An 18,404-nucleotide genomic window follows, 5' to 3' on the forward strand; every position below is an offset into this window, starting at 1 on the left:
TTCCAGAAATTCTTATCTCTTACACAGACCACCAGAATAGGTTGTGGTTTTTTTTGTTTTTTGGTTTTTTTTTTACTTTATAGAATCCACAGCAATCCTATGATTTTGTTCATGAGTCTCTTAGGTACTGGAGGCTAGATGCCCAGGTAAAAACCAGAAGCAAAACTCTTGACCAGAATCCCAAGTTTATTCTAAAGAACCTTCTAATCAAAGGAGGGTGACCTACTTATCCCTATTCACAGCTTTAGCAGGACATTTAATCTCAGAGGGCTGAGTCATACCATAATCAACTCAAATGTGAACTGTTATCTCCCCTATTACCACTTGTACTGTAAGATTATGTTCCTTGAAGATAGCCAACATGTCACATTCTCTTCTTCCCAAATTAACTTTAGGAAACAATAGGAAAAAGATTAACAAACACCAGGTACCACTGCTTACATTAAAAATGAATCCTGATTTATAAACTGTATCTGGATGGGAGGGCTGTGAATGGACTATATACCTGATGGAATGCCACAGCTTGAGCTTCCCTGATTGTGGAGACTCTTATAACTGGGCATGTCCCTTACAGGGACCTGGGAAATTATACCTACCAAACTGTTACAAAAGTTAACAGCTCTTGTGTAGCATGAAGATTCTAAGGTAATTCCTTCTGTTTATTACTTGGATTTTGTCCCCTTGTACCCAAATTGTCATTTGTTGGGTAGAAGTCAAAGAATAGCACCTGGGCCACTGTGAGGACTCCAGTGAAAGATGAATGCTCTGCTGGCATGCTGCTTCCTGTCCAATATCCTTCTAAATGAATCTAATGCTAAGTTTGGCCTATTCAGGTCATGAGTCTGAAAGTCTGGTTAAGCCTAAGAAGAATCCTTGGTGGTCTTTACAACACCTCTAAGTATACCAGGGGCCTTTCAAGTGTCTCATAATGTCTGGTTTCCCCAACAACACTATAAACTCTTCAGTTAAATCTGATTTTCTGAGCTGTATTCAATAGGATTTTCTAATTTATGAAAGAGTCTTTTTCTCTTCCTGTTGGTATGTATTAAGAAATTCAACATGAATACCAAAGGTGGTCAGATTACCAAATATTGGTTCAAGCACTGTGAGGCTGCCTTATAGGTGGAGGCACTGATTGTTCTGAAACCATATATAATTTCTAATGCTGACTGCAGTAAACTTTTCATTAAAAGGCTTTGTTTCTCCAACTCCAAGGTCTATTGCTCCCATTACATTTCTGTGATTTTTCCAACTGCACTTCAAAATTCCCCCACCCATTCACTGGTGCTACACCTCTACAGAATGCATCTATATATGTAATATCAATCAATAAAAGGTTCTTGCCTAGCAGCCAGTCCCAAAATTTGTTTCCAGTTAGCAGTGAATTCTGTCTCAGAAAAGGGTAGGGATTTTCCATCAGTCAAGGATAGATACCATGAATTTACTTTTATCTTCTGTAATTTAAGAAGATATATTTTGTTAATTACTACTGATTTAAAGCAGTATTCCATAAGAAATCACTGACTAAATGAATAGCCCCTAGGTGTCATTCTAAGACATATACAAAATAATTGTAAGTCTATTCCTTCAAGAAGTTGATAGCTTAACTGAGGAATAATATATCCATATAACTTTATAGATATAATGTGGTTGTATGTTATGCATTTATATTATACCATAAAGATAAAATATAGGCAAAATTTTAAAATAATGATTCTTTCCTCTAAAAATCATGTCAACATTTTCAAAGCTGCAAGGAAGAGTCAGTGTAAGCTGTACTTAAGTTATTGCCATGTTAGCTAGTAAATTAAAATACTCACCATACTTTATTTGTACCATGTTTATAAAATTCATTATGTTTATACTTAAGCTATTATTTTAACATTACTGCTATTAAATTTTAATATACTTTTTATTATCTTAAAACTACTTTACCCAAACATTTTTAGAGTGGTAGTGTTAGTGCTAAAAAAAATTTCTAAAAGTGAATAACTTTGGAATGGAATTTATATGTGCTTTAAAAAATGCAACTGAGGAAGCCAAACAACTGTCATAACATGCTGTGCTATTGACTATACTCTGAAAATATAATAGAAAATGCTGAGAAAAAATGCAACACCATAGCAAAAATATGTTACAATTGTTGTAGATTTATCGACTTAGAACATGCATCTAATTATCCACTACCCCCGCCTACCTCTACTCCCTCAAGACACTTATTTTATATTCATTCCTTTTGGAAAACTAGTCTTGAATTATTTAAGGTTTGAATTATGTGTCTCCTCCAGATCATATTCCTTCCATAAAATGGGGCCACCCTACCCTGTATAAGATAGTACATGATTAAAGGTCAAAATGAATGCAATAAGATAATAAGCCAGAGTGATCTATATAGACTACAATAGGAGAAGGAAGACCCATTCATTCATTTATAGTCTTTCAGTTAACATATATTAAATTCTCAATATGTTCCGGACAATGTGCTAGAAGCTAGGGATGACAAAATGATTAAAACATAGTCTCTACCTTGAAGAAATTTTCTAAAATAGGGATAATAAATAGATAGATAGATAGATAGATAGATAGATAGATAGATTGATTGATAGTAACATTCCAAAGAAAGTTTGGATTATCAAAAGTTTCATTAAAACAATTTCTTCAATCAAGGTTGGAGAATTTTAGGCTATCTAAAAGAAAGTTACTCTTTGGCAGAAATTTTAGAAAATAAGGTATATGTGTATGTCTAAGCAGTAACAGGTGCTATGGTATTAATTTTTGTGTCCCCTGCCCTCAATATTCATACACTGAAATCCTAATTCCCAATGTGATAGTATTAGGTGAAGAGGCCTTAAGGAGATGATTAGGTCATGAGGGTGGAACTCTCATGAATGAGATTAATGTCATTACAGAAAAAGTCCAAGAGTTCCCTTGCCCCATTCCACCATATGAGGAATACAACGAGAAGTCTGTGACCCATGCAAAGGGCCTCACCTGATCATACTGGTACCCTAATCTTAGACTTCCAGTTTCCAGAACTGTGAGAAATAAATTTCTGTTGTTTATCAGCTACCTGATCTATTGTATTTTGTTATAGCAGCCCAAATGAACAAAGACAAGGGTTTAGCTATAAAATCTTAATTATTATTGAATGCCTTCATTAAATCTGCACTTTGCTAAAAATAATGTCCTTTCTTTTCCTTTCAATACCAGCACAGAACTTGTGACATATTGTTATCACCTTTCTTCTCATTGCTGTAATCAAAACAGTACAACACTGCTCAAAACAGCTATGAAATGTTTTTTTTAAATTCCTACTTACAGTACTAGTGCTTAATCGAGATTTAGTTTTAACTAAAAGCCATATATAAAGAACAAATTGTATCCTCTAAGTAAAAGATCATATTATATCCCACTGGAATTATTAAAACCCATGCTGTAAGAAAATGCCTGCATTCGTAAATGATATAGTAGTAGCACAAAGGATGGAGTGGTCAGGTTAAGAGAGAGTGGGCATGAAAGATTTCTCAGAGTATATGGCAACAGAATTAAAATTTGAAGGACAAGTAGAAGGTCATTGGTGGTCGTACGAGGAAAACACCAACTTACCTTCTTGAAGAACTCCAGCTAGCCAAACAAAACAAAGAACTCAAAGACACGAAAGATATGGCATTTTAAAAAGTATTATGTAATTGTTGCTGACATCATTATAAACATAATGCAAATGTCAGCATTTATTATTGAAAGAAATACAATTGAAAAAAAATAATAGAGAGAGGGGTTCAAATAAAGAGAAGAGAATCATATTGAATCTCTCATATCTTACGTGAAGTGAGTCAACACATTATGTTTTATTTTTAATGTTAGTAGAGAAATATAGGTTCATTCATTTATCCGTCTGGCTTATTTATTTTAGAGGATGCTATTCTAAAATGAGAATAGGATGGTTAATTTCCAAATTACTCTATTAAAAATGCTTAAATAAAGAACATTTGAGAGTGGCAAAATGTAAGGATTGGGTGGAAAAAAAAAGATAAGAAAATTCCCAAATAAAAGTATAAATAATGTAAGTAAAATTAAATAAGTCAGTTATCAAGAAATATAACTACTAAATGGCAAATACTATAAGGTTAGATCAACCAAATACTACTATAAGAAAATGCTTAGTACAGATAGGTTAAAAATAAAGTGATAAATATACCAAGAAAATACAAATATAAAGAAAGCCTGAGTTATAAATATATACATTGGACAAAATTTCAAGGCAAGAGGCGTTAAATGGGGTACACGTCAAATTACAATCCACAATGAAGCTATCAGAGAATAAATTTTTTACTTCAAATAATTTAACATTGAAGTATTCTGTCTTTCATGGACAAATTATACAAAAAGAATAAGAATATAAATAACTAAATATAATTTTAAAGTTTGGTCTAATAGCTATGTGCTGAGTCCAACAAATAGAATATACATGGAAAAAGATATTTATGGAAAATTTACAAAAACAGATTATATACCTAGACTACAAAGGAAAAAAAACCTTAATCACATTTTTTAAAATTGAAATCTGACAGGTTTCAGAATCTTATATGAATGAAATTAAACTAAAAATAAGCTAGAAATACATGAACAAAGCCCATGATAAAACACAATCTCCTAAATAGCACTGGGTTAAATAAGAAATCAAAATGGCAAACATAAATTGGAAAATAATTTATAAAGTTAACACAGGACAAAACACTATCTGCATACAAATCTGATCAATTCTTTATAATAGATTTCTAGAAGTAGAGTGGAAGTGAAGGTCACTTAAGTTGAGAAAGTCAAGGAAGTTTTTGGCTAAGGGGTTAAATGGGTCATTCATATAATCAATGGAAGTCTTCACATAACAGCAAGAGTTGAAGAAAAGCCAAGAGATGGATGCTGAAGTGCCCAAAGAATTTGTAAAAATCACTTAGTGGTGAACAGATGATAGAACTCAAGGAACATCAATCCAGAAATTTAGAGCAATTTATTAGCTGAAAGGAGTATACATATTTAGTGCTTGACTTTCACTCTAATAATAAAGGTATAACATTAATTCCTTAAGTGTGATAGCCAGATTGTCGATAAATATTTATTGACAAATTAATACAAAGAGGTTCAAACCACCTAACATTTTAATAGTTTGATCAAACCAGCTATAAGGAATAACTGCATGGGAACTTTTATATATAAGATAAAATGTCCATAAACTAGGAGAAGGTAGCTAATACATCTCATTTCACCCTTAAAGCAGATCTTTACTTATAGAAGATTCATTCATACATTGACAAAATAAATATGAACATATTTAGACTATTTTATGCTATAATCAGGAGTTTCATTAAAGTTTTATGCTTTTTTGACTAACCTTGGACTTGATGTTAACTGCTGAAATCTGTGATTACATATTAGCATGCAAAGTTTTCAAAGAGATAAACGGTATATTATATTAGAAAGGCTTATGGAAGAAAAGATACTTTGTTACTGGAATTGTTTTTACCTGGGAAACAATAATGAGTTTTTCAACTTTTTAATGCTAATAAAGCCAACCTGTAATTTTTGCTGCCTTTTCCTCTTGGTTCACTCGATTCTCATCATCTTCTTCATTATCTTCTTCAAAGTCATCTAAATTGCCAATGTCAGCCTGCTTCATACTCATCAAACTAGCCAAACTTTGCATGTCTTCATCCCTATATCAACAATTTATAACACACAATTCATTAAATGACATTGCTTGAAAAAGGACTGCTTCTTAAAAAATTAATATATTCCTTCTATATGTTAAAAATATTAATATATTCTTTCTATATGTTAAGTCTTTTTAAACAGTTGTAAAATACTACTGAAAAATCTAAATACTCATATTTATCAATTTTTAAATGGCATGTTTAATTAATAAAATTAGCAAACAGGATTAAAAACCAACTGGTTAGGAGTTACTTTAACTCTGTGCTGCAGACCTATGGGAGACTAAAATTTTCTTCATGGGATTAAAATATGGTTTCTAATTATGATGAAGTCCGGAAACAAAAAATTGTTCCATAAAACAGTGAGACCGTTTGCAAATCAGATGAGATCTAGACTTTAAAATATTCAAACTTTCATAAGGAATGAGAATAGAAATTAAAATCTAAATCTAAAGTCCATGAACACTTTTGGTTTTGTGGGTAGGAGAAAAAAGAAGTGGTAAACTCCTGTAAATTATATTTAAATCTTGTTTAAAGGGGCATTTTTCTTAAAGGGGCTATAACTTTCTAAAAGTTAAAGATCTACTACAACAGAAAAAGCATTTTAAAACAAAGTCTAGTCTTTTAAAGAATTACAAGTTGGAAAATGACCTATCTTGATTGTAAGTTAAATACTCTGCATTTGACAAAATATAAAAATGTTTTTATATTTAAGCATTTTAAATATAAATTTATAAAGGCTACATTATATACTCTAAACATCAAATAATTTAAGTTTTCTTGACCTATCGTTTTCACCTTAAATTTCAAACAAACTACAGTGAATCAAACATATTTCTACATGTTATATACAAACTAAATTTCTATCTGGTATACTTCTCCAAAACTAAGAAAGCCAAGTTAAAACACTGTTTCTCATGTTCTTAGCACAATAAAAAACAAAACAAAACAAATATGTGTTCTTTTGTAAAGTAATGTTTGATAATTATTCACTTCTAAATATGGTATGACTTTGTGGACTAAACTAGTTTTTGAAAATTCTTTGCATTTTATCTCATATAAGCTTAGAGTTAAAATTATTTCCCCTTTTTAAAATGTGACACAAAGTCTGAATGAATAAAAAAAGTTGTGAACTTATATGAATGCCTTAAAAATAGCACACCTATCACTGGGGGATAATTTCAAGATATAACACTATTTTTTAAAAGTTAGCTGGCTCATTTTTACCTCTAATTTCCTCATATTCTAACCTACACATTTTTCTTTAGGAAAGGTAAAGAGCTAACAAGGAGGAAGAGAAGTTTAGGGTGTTCTGAGAGAATTCTTCACTCAAACTGAGATATTCGGTTTGACTAAATTTCCTCTCACCTACATTCCTGTGAACGGTTCTGATTCACAAACTGCTTCTGCCCAGTAGAAAGGAGTCCACCTTCAAAAGATCTTCTCTGATTTTGTTTTCTCTCTTCTTCCTCTGTTTCCTTTCCTTTCATTTTGGCTTGACCTTCAGGGTAAGGTCTTTATTTTTTAATTTCTCAATATTTAAGTCTATAATTTAAGGTCCTGATATGAAAGACTAATTGCTTTCATTCTATATTGTGTCTCTATCACACTCAGATACAAACTTTCCAGAGAAGAAGCTTACTGTTATCCACAAAATCATTTGCTGCCCCGTAGAGGAGTGCCAAACATCTCATTTTGACTGACGCACAGAATCCACTCTAATCAGTCAAGGGGACACAGCCAATTATAGTAACCACATTCCACTAGGTCAAATACATTCAGAACTGTGATTCACACTGAATTGAAATGTTCATAGCTGCCTTCTTCTCCTTACCTTTTAAGTCCAGACATAGAATTTGCATTTCTCCTTTCCTGAATCTTCCACTCCAAGTAGGTACTAACCCTTTCACTATACCTGAAACATGTACTTACCCTTGACTTGACTGTATGCTATAACCATGGTCGATGTTACTTTTTTTTTTTTTTACCTGTTCTAAGTATGTTCACCTCATTTTATCCAATTATAATTTTACTCTTTTAGGAGACTAGAACTGGGTGTAGAAATTATCTTTGTACATTGTCTATTCGGTGCTTTAGAAGTGATTTTTGAAAAAAATAGTGATTATAAAAAACTGTATCTAACTACTTTGCTATATAATTTTCAGAAGCCAAAGAACATGAATTGTCAAAAGTTCCTTTAGTTCTTTCATCCCTCTTAACCTAAACTTTTCAGTTTAGGTTCTTCTCATGTCTCGGCTGCATCAAACAACTCTACAAACTGAACTGTCTGTATTTCAGAGTACAACCACTTACACTGAAGGTAATGAAATATAAAATAAACTTGTATGATATCCTATAATATACAATTTAAAATTTTAAAGTTGGTATAATTACTTTTATATTATTTTCATTTTCTAGAGTCAAAGGGGCTATAAATAACAAATTCAACTAATTCAGCCTTTGAAACAAAGGATGGCAAGAATGATTGGTATGCAGTAGGATGTTCTCAACTGTTGCCAGTCCACTGAGTCAAAAGCTATTTACCTAGTGTTTTAAAACACACTCTGAAGCAGCTTATTTGACAAAAGAAACATACGTGGCTTTTCCTTCCCGTAGGAAAATGCAAGATAATGAAAACTGGAGAGTAGCAGATATGACTTTTTTAGACAATGGCTTGAATTTTAACTTGACATCAGTCTGAGTTGGCATAGGACTTGCATACTGTTTCATGTTGATGCTGCTAGTAGCAAGAGCTTTCCTTCTACCAGAAGGGGATTCCTGGAAGATAAAAAATAATTATGTAATTTGAAGTTATTTAATTTATAGCCAAATATTTTAATAATATTTTAATAAGATGATTAAATAACGATTAAGACTTCTTTCTTCAATGAATTCTTATAACACAATAATGAAAATTGTGATGAGGTTATGTCACGGCTTTTACATATTTAAGTAAGGCAGATATAAAATTGGAGAGCTGACCCAGGCAGAAATAGGGAAGACTTGAACAACGCTAAGTAACTCAGGAAAGGAAAAGCAAAGCATGCAAACTAGGTGAGAAAGTCTCCAGGGTTCCTGCAAAAAGCACAGGGCTAAGTATCAAAAGTTCTCAATAATTGTTTTCCTTCCTTTGATTATATTTAATGTAACCTATTTACATTATAATGTAAATATAGTGATATTAGGTTACATTAAACCTTTTTGAATGCCTATAACTTTTTATAGAACTCTCAGCCTTGGCAGCATTCTACCTTGTTTCTGCCTACAATACCCAAATTTTAACCATCCTATAATTTGAGCCTTATCTCTTCCCAGGGCCTTTTCTGGTCACTTCAAGCTATAGTTTTCTTTATCCCTAAGATCACATATTTCAAGAAAGAAACAGTTTGCTTCTCTGATCCTATGCCTGTGGCAGACACTACTAGCCAACCCCAGCAGATCTCAAAATTCTTCTCCACACAGCTATTGCCAATTCATCAGAAATGGAACACAAAATAAAACCTATTTGCTATCAAAGGTGTTTAACATTGCATTAATAAGCTACCTCATTTTAAAATTATCCTTTACAGAATAGCCTAGAAGAACCATAACAGGACAGCAAAATAATGATTGGGCATTAACAATGTCTAAGACAGGGGGTCAACTCTGGAGAGATAGGATGACACATTAGATATAATCCCTGACTCTGTGTCCAATGGCAAGGAGAAATTTTAGATGCAGGATAATTTGTAAATAATGTAAATCAGAGGTCATATACCATCATTAATGTAAACCAGAAGACATATGCCGGCATTCTTTAGGGTTCACTGGTCTGAGAGTGCAGACCTAAAATAAGGCCTAATTTCCAAGCTACATGACCTTAAGTAAACCAGTAAACTTGAGCCTCAATTACTTTTCCTATAAAATGAGGAAACTAAACAAATTCATTCAAGCTCTTGACGGTTTTCTAAAAAATTACTCAATTTTCCAACCAAGGAAGGCAAAACTACCACTAACTTTTGAATTATAACTTAATAAATCTTTATTTGTCCTATGATTAACAAACTTGTCTAAAATTAGGATATACTAATTTAATAAAACCATTAAAACAGCCTTAAAAAAATGACATTTCTGCCAGCAGAACAAGTAAAAATGTAATGTAGCATCCCAGAAGAAAGACATTTTAAAATGTGGTCTTATCTGTCAGATTATACACAGCAATATTATACAGAGCTATTAGTGCATGTAGATACCTTATGAATGAATTTCAAAAATGCATCAAGCACTTGAGAAGGATTTAAGCCCTCTCAGAAGAAATACTTAAGAATATGCAAATACCCTCAACTGAATCAAGTTGAACAGATATGACTATCCCAAACAATACAAGTGTTCTTTCTCTGGTCGCTGCCGTCAATCAAAGAGTAAAATTAAGGTCCAAGGTTCTGACAATGTACAAAATGGAAAACTACAATCAGGGACTATCAATTTATTACACAGATATGAACAATAATCTCTTATTGTACCTTTAGAATAGCTAACAACTTCTACATATACGACTTAAAGCCTCTGTTTTGAAAGCATGACATATAAAGTGCTACATATTTTCAAATTTTGTTAAACAAATCAGTTTCACAAAGTATGACATGAACCCTTAATAGTAATTATTTAATTATATAACCAAATAATCAAACTATAAAAATTAATATGTGGAAATGAGCATATTCTTGAAAGCTCAGCTTAAGGATGATTCCTGCAAATTCTAGAGTTTTGATGATTAACATTCTGTCAATTTCATTTTTTAGATAAAAATTATGTAGAAAAGGTTTTCTGCTAAACTAAGGAAGTTTTTAAGAATTTGGTAAATTAATGTCTCTGAAACAACAGGAAATAAAGCTACTAAATTCTAAGCACAATTAGCTATACTATTTAATTGAAAGCAATAATTTGCTCAGCAATAATGAAAACAGATCTTTGTAAGGTCTGGGCAGGTGAGCAGAATAGAACTCTTTTGAGCCTACAATATCCATTCCTAATCTAACACAGGATCTCATAAAAGTCTGTGTCCTTGGGAAAAGGGTTCTGAATGATGTTTCTACTATTCCTCACCTAGCTCAGACATTGTTTTCCTCCTTAAAATTAGCTATCTCAGAGACGGTATGCCTAAAAAAGAGTAGTAATGAGAAAAATAGAAGGATCTTTCACAACTGTAACCCAAGCTCCATGAATCTTCACTTTTTATAACCATTGAGTCTAAGTCTTTACCCACCCAAGATTGGTATCATTGCTATCAACAGTTCTAAAAAGAAGAATGAAATAACTGATGGTATTGCTATATGAGCATATCTTTTGCATCCTATAGTCCGCTTTAAAGGAGTAAGGGTCAGTCAGCCAGAGAGTGTAAAAGAATTATTGTTACTGCTGCCAATCTTAATGCTATTTCATATCACATGTAGGCTGGACAAGAAGGCAGAATTAAAAGAAAAATAGTAAGAAGAACTCTTAGATAAAGGAAATTAGATGACAAAAGTCAATAAAAAGTGAGTGTTTACATACGTGTAAAACTAAGTTTCTGACTCTGGGTCCCTGTTTATACATCTGTTTGTATGTGAATCTGGCAGTATTTTGGGAATTACTTCAAAATCCCTAAGCAGAAGATCTTAAAACTTTAGTGATTATTAAAAAACAAAAATAAAACTAGGAGAGCTTGTTAAAAATTTAGAAGCCTATATTCCACTCCTAGAGATTTTAAATTAGTAAAAGTAGAGATGGACCCTGCATTTCTAAAAATATTAAGTATTTCCCCTACCCACTACCATCCCACCCCTCCTACACACATACCACTACTACCAGGTGATTCTGATTCAGTTAATCTAAAATCACACTTTCAGAAATACTTCTCCTAAGGAAGTTCTTACATGAAATTATTCTACTTAAGAAATCTCACTCTCATTTTTTATAACTATTCTCATCGTTATATACTTCCATTTCTTTGAAATCCAGCCTACTGCAGTTGGAATTAGACAAACCTGGATTAGAATGTGGCACCAGCACTTATTCACTGGTTTATCTTTGGCATTATTCATCATGTATCTGAGCCTCAGTTTCACATTTTTGGCCTGGCAAATATTTTAAAAAGTTGGCTAACACTAAGTGTTGATAAGAATAATGCAAACTCTCTTACACTGCAAGAGAGTTTCAATTGATTCAGCTACTTTGGAAAGCAATCTGACATTACCTTGTAAAGTTGAACACATGCACACCTTACAGCTCAGCAATTCTCATCCTAGAACTACGTCCTAGAGAAATTCTTGGAACAACATACGAAAATATTGAGTATTTAGCATACAGTAGGTGCTTAATAAATAAAATTTATTATTAAATGTAACTAGGTTATTACACTCATATTACAAATAGTCTACCCAGGATCACCAATCTTGAAATGAGGAAAATAAATATAGAACTCAATGCAGGATGTATGCTTTAAAGTAATGTCTTTACTACATTAATATAGTAAAGTAGTCATAACAGTAATGTAGCAATGTAGTTATTAAAATTCATGCATGGACCCCCTACATTCTTGCTAAATCTAAAATAAATTCTCCACCTAAATATACTCTCAATGTTATTCAGGTGGTTACAATATAAGCAGTAGGTGAATAAATATTTCCTCTGTACAGCATAAAAGAGAAAAGATTTTATAATAGCTAATAAGGAATGAACTGATTATAAAATAAATCAATACATTCTCGTGAGACTCAAGACTTCTTTATAAAATTTTTAAACATTGTACATTTTAGCAAAAAAGTATGTGGCTAATCTTGCCACTTTCTCTCCTAAAACTAACAATATAACATATAACATAATGATAGCAAGCAATATAGTTAAATGGAGTATTCTTTTGTTCATATGATAAGGAGTTAGGACATCACTTGTCCAAATTATTCAAGTTAGAATCTTCTTACAGAATAGTTCACTGTATGGTGTTTCATTTATTATGAACTCCAAGATAAATAAAATTAATATAACTTCTATTAAAATATTTGACTGACTTCCTATACCTATTGTCACATAAAATGTCACATAAAATAAACGACATGCTAAAAATTTAACTCTTTCTCCCATGTAAGAGGACTGGCGGAGAAGAGGGAGAGAAACTTACTTAGAGTTTATAATTTTTCAGAGCTTTATTACATAGCATTTTCTAAAAAAATTGTCATGTATTAATACTTTAATTATTGGGTCTTTTATAAGACAATGAAAATTAAACTAATGGCATTATCATTTGAATTTTTTAAAAAATTTGTGAAATATATCATACATACCAGCGTATAAAACATATAAGTAAAATTTAATAAATAGTAAATGAATATCCTGTACCCACCATCCAGCTTAAGAAACAGAACTCTACCAGAAACTTAAAATCCTCATGCACCCTCCCTAATTGCATCATCCCATTCCTTCCTCAAGAGGTGACCAGCACCTTGAATTTCAGGTTACTCTTCCCCTTCCTTTTCCAAAATAGATTACTACCTATGTATGCATCTCTAAAGAATATATTGCTGATGAATGGATAAACAAGATGTGGTCTATCCACACGATGGGATATTATTCAGTCTTAAAAGCAATGAAATTCTGACACATGCTACATCATGGATGAACCTTGAGGACATTATGCTAAGTGAAATAAGCCAGGCACAAAAGGACAGATACTGTATGACTCCACTTATATGAGGAATGGGCAAAGTTATACAGATTGAGAGTAGAACAAAAGTTCCCAGGCATTGGGGGAGGAGAGAGAGAGTTATTTAATGGGTACAAAGTTTCTGTCAGTAGCGATGGAAAAGTTCCAGAAACAGAGTGGCTATGGTTATACAACACTGTGAGTGCACTTAATGTCACTGAACTATACATTTAAAAATGTTTAAAACAGTAAATTTTATGTTATATATATTTTACCACAATAAAAAAGTAAAAAAAAGAGTATCTGTCTAGTTTGGCATGTTTTTAAATTTTATAAAATATAATAACATTAACAGTTTTGTGACTTGTTTATTATGTTCAGTATCAAGTTCTTGATATTCATTTATGCTGATATGTACAGCTGTAATTCATTAAATTTCATTGCTTCTAGTACTGCATTATATGAATATTCTATAATTTACCTATCCATTTTACCATTGATGGATATGTGGTATGTTTGCAGGAATTATTTAAAAAGCTTCTATAAATATTCTTTTATCTATATCCTGTTGAACATGTGCAATAATTTAGGACATAGTTCTAGAATGGGAATTGCTGGTTATAGGATATGAAAATGTTCAACTTTACCAGAAATGTCTAATTGTTTTCCAAAGTGACTGTATTTCATTTATACTCCCTAAGTGTTTCCATTGTTCCACATTTACTAATACTTGGTATTTTCTTTTTCATCTTTACGAATCTGAGATTATTAAATATTACCTCATTACACTTAATTGAATTTTCCTTATTAATGGCATCAATTATCCTTTCACAGTTTATCGGCCATGTGTTTCCCCTTCTGTGAAATCTGTACTTTTTCTACTGTGCTGTTTATCTTTCGGTTCTTGATATACATGCATCCACTAAATCCATTGTCACTTATGTGTGTTGTAAATATCTTCTTCTAGTTTTGGACTTGTATTTTCACTCTTTATGGACTCTTCAAAATGAGCCCAATTTCTCAATTTTAATGTGCAGTCAACCTTTGCTTTATGATTTGTGCTTCTGCATTTTGTTAAAGAAAATCTCCCCAATTCAGAGGTCATAAGGTTCTTCTACAATGCATTCAAAACTTTTATACCTCTGCTTTTCACATTTAAAAGTGATTGCCACCTGGAATTAATTTTTGTGTAAGTTTTCAGATAGGGACCCAATTTCATTTAAAAACAATAATGTTTAAATAATTGCCACAGCACTATTTATTAAAGAGTCCATATATCCCCCCTTTCCCCTATCTGCAGTGTCAACCTACCAAAACTCTGATCTGCATATATAGGTCTGTTTCTGGGCCCCCTAAGTCTGTACCACTAGACAATTGTTCTAACCTCTCATCAAGACAATATCACTTTAACTACCAAAGTTTCATCATATTTTTGGTGGCTGCTAGGGCAAATTTTCTCCTTATTCTCATATTTCAGGAGTGTCTTTGGGTATTTGTGACCTGTTGCTCTTTCAAACATTTTCAAGTTCTATAAAAACTCCAGGTAGGATTGTGATTGGAATTGAATTAAATCTACAGAATAATGTGAATGTACTGACATCTTCACAATACTGAGTCTCCTTATTCTAAATTAGGATATTTCCCTCTACATATCTATTTAAATCTTGAATGTCTGCCAAAGTTTTATCATTTTCTCCACATAGGTCTTACATATATATTGCTAGATTTCTTCCTAGGTACTTTATTATTTTTTGTTGTCGATATAAATCATATTACTTTTATATTTTTGAATTGTTTCTAGCATATAGAAAGGCAGCTGAATTTGCATATTTTCTATATAAGAAACCTAATATACCCTTGTGTTAATTTAAATAATATATATATTTCCTTTGAAGGTTTTTATACAGACAATCATATCACCTAGAAAATTAGCTATTCATTTCATTTTTCCAATCTTTAACTTTTCATTCCTTTTCTTGCTACTACGTTGGCTAGGACTTTCAAGATGATTCTGACTAGGTATAGTAGAGGAGGCCATCTCTGTGTCATTCTTGATCTTTAAAAGGAATGCTTTCGGAGTGACATCTGAATCATGGCGGAGAGACAAGACTCCATTGTTTCTCCCCTTAAACTTATAAGTCAAATATTTTATTATGAATTATTTTGGTTATTCTATAGTTAAATATTTTCTAATTTTTCATTACAAGTTCTTTGACTCAAGAGGTTTAGAACTTTTTTTAAATCTACATGGAGTTTTTCTACTTATCTTTATGTTAATTAATTACTATTTAATTGATTTGCAGTCACAAAATGTGGTCTGTAAAATGTTAACCTCTCAAAAATGTATTGAAACAAGCTGTATGGCCTAACTCACATTCAATTTTCATAAATGTTCCATGGGTCCATAAAAACTACTTAACTGGTATGCATACACTGTTGTCCACTTTTACAACAGGATTATTTTTATGCAAAACACCTATAGCACAAAAATCTCTGTATTTCCTATGTAATAAGGGCATTCAAAGCAGTAGAAATTTCAAATGTGAGGTCATGGAACATTTTCTAAAGCACACAAATCAAGGAATAAGTAAGTAAAGGAACTGAGAAGCTTCTCACAGATTTTTTCACAGGTTCCTCTTCCTCCTTATGACATAACCTCCTTGTATTTTAGGACTCTTTCATGTAAATAGCATACAGCCAAAAATTTTTTTAATCACCAGTCTGATAATCTCTGTCTTTTACCTGGAGAGTTTAGACCAAAAGTTCTCAAATGTTTTTACCTCAAGACCCTTTCACATGCTTTAATTGAGGACTACAAAGAGCATTTGTTTACATGGGTTAAATCTACCAATACTTGCCCTATTAAAAATTAAATATAAGAAATTTACAAAATATTTAATTCATGTAAACATAACTAATAAACTTATGTTAACATAATAATATAGTTTTATGAATAATGGATATACTTTCTTATTTGAGACTTTTCCTAGGGCATTTTTAGCTTTACAACAAAATTGAGAGAGAGGTACAGAGATTTCCCATATGCCCCCTGCCCCAACACATGCAGTCTCTCCCATTATCAGCATCACTCACCAGAATGGTATATTGTTTACCTACATTGATACATCATAATCACTCAAAGTCCTTAGTTTACTTTACAGTTCACTCATGGTATTGTACATTCTATGGGTTTGGACAAATGTATAATGACATATATCTATTGTATACTATATAGAGTATTTCACTGCCCTAAACATTCTCTGTGCTCCACCTATTCATCTTCCAACACCCCTGGCAACCACTGATCTTTTTACCAACTCCATAGTTCTGCCTTCTCCAGAATGTCATATAGTTGGAATTGTATAGTATATAGCCTTTTCAGATTGGCTTCTTTCATTTAGTAATATTCATTTAAGGTTACTCCATGACATTTCATGGCTTGATAGCCCATTTCTTTTTAGCACTGAATAATATTCCACTATCTGTATATACCAATTATCCATTCATCTACTAAAGGGCATCTTGGTTGCTTCCAAGCTTTTGACAATTATAAATAAAGCTGCTATAAACATCCCTGTGCAAGTTTTCACATGGACAAGGGTTTTCATTTCACTGGGTAAACATCAAGGATTGTAATTACCAGGTCATATGGTAAGAGTATGTTTATTTTTGTAAGAGTCAGCCAAAGTGTCTTCCAGAGTGGCTATGCCAATTTGTATCTCCACTAGCAATTTATAAGAGTTCCTGTTGCTCTACATCCTCACCAGCACTGGGTGCTATTAGTATTCCATATCTGAACTATTTTAATAGGTGTGTAATATACCTCACTGTTGTTTTAATTTGCATATGCCGGATGACATATGTGGAACATCTTTTGATATGTCTATTTACCATCTGTACATCTTCTTGGATGAGGCAGCTCTAAAGTTTTTGTCCCATTTTTGAAATTGAATTGCTTTCTTATTGTGAAGTTTTAAGTTCTTTATATATTTGTGTCTTATAAATTTATCAAATGTGTCTTATAAATTTCTTCTTTAAGTCTGTAGCTTGTCTTCTCATTCTCTTAATATTGTCTTTTGGATAAGTCCACCTTATCCATTATCTCTTTTATGGATTATGCCTTTAGTGTTAGAGCTAAAAAGGCATGATCACACACAAGGTCATGTGCGTCTTCTCTTGTGTTATCATCTAGGAGTTTTATATTTTACATTTAGGTCTATGGTCCATTTTTTTTATTTCTGTAAAGGAAAATATTTCTTGATTCATTTTTTTGCATGACTCATTTTTTTCATGAGGATGTCCAGTTGTCCAGCACCATCTGTTGAAGAGACTACCTTTGACCCACTGTATTTCCTTTGCTCCTTTGTCAAAGATAAGTTAACTATATTTATGGGGGTCTATTGCTGGGTTCTCTATTCTGTTCCATTGATCTCATTGTCTGCTCTTTCACAAATACCACACTGTCTTGAATACTGTAGCTTTATAGTAAGTTTGATGTTAGGTGGTATCAGTCCTACAACATTGTTTTTCTTCTTAACTATTGTGTTGGCTATTCTGGGTCTTTTGCTTTTCTAGATAACCTTTAGAATCAATTTGTCCATATCCATAAGATCACTTGCTGGGATTTTGATTGAGATTGCATTGAATCTATAGAACCAAGTTGGGATAAACTGACATCTTGACAACATTGAGTCTTCTTAGCCATGAACATGGAATCTCTCTCCACTTGGTTCTTTGATTTCATTATCAGAGTTTTAGAGTATTCCTCATATTGATCTTGTACATATTTTTTTAGATTTAAACCTCCTAAGTATTTATTTTTTGGGCGCACTAATACAAATGGAATTGTGTTTTTAATTTCAAATTCCACTTGTTCACTGTTGGTATATAGGAAGCAACTGACTTCTGTATAGAAACCTTGTATCCTATAACCTTGCTATAATCATTTATTAGTTCCAGAAGTTTTCTTGTCAATTATAAATGATCATATATTATGCAAACAAAGGCAGTTTTCCATGTATTCCTTTCCAATTTGT

The 18,404-nt window shown here is 32.1% G+C and overlaps 1 protein-coding gene across 10 annotated transcripts in view; it reads right to left on the reverse strand.

Moving 5' to 3' along the window:
• The window catches only part of EHBP1 (EH domain binding protein 1), a 308,554-nt gene that overhangs the window by 176,627 nt on the left and 113,523 nt on the right, over nucleotides 1–18,404 (reverse strand). For all 10 annotated transcript variants that reach the window (XM_025045116.1, XM_025045115.1, XM_025045113.1 and 7 more), the window contains 2 exons: nucleotides 8,305–8,486; nucleotides 5,572–5,711 (listed from right to left, as the gene is read on the reverse strand). In XM_025045116.1, coding sequence (XP_024900884.1) covers nucleotides 5,572–5,711; nucleotides 8,305–8,486 — 322 coding nt within the window. The remainder of the gene's footprint in view (nucleotides 1–5,571; nucleotides 5,712–8,304; nucleotides 8,487–18,404) is intronic.

This window comes from Pteropus alecto, unplaced genomic scaffold (genome assembly GCF_000325575.1).
Source record: "Pteropus alecto unplaced genomic scaffold, ASM32557v1 scaffold131, whole genome shotgun sequence".
Classification (NCBI taxonomy): domain Eukaryota; kingdom Metazoa; phylum Chordata; class Mammalia; order Chiroptera; family Pteropodidae; genus Pteropus; species Pteropus alecto.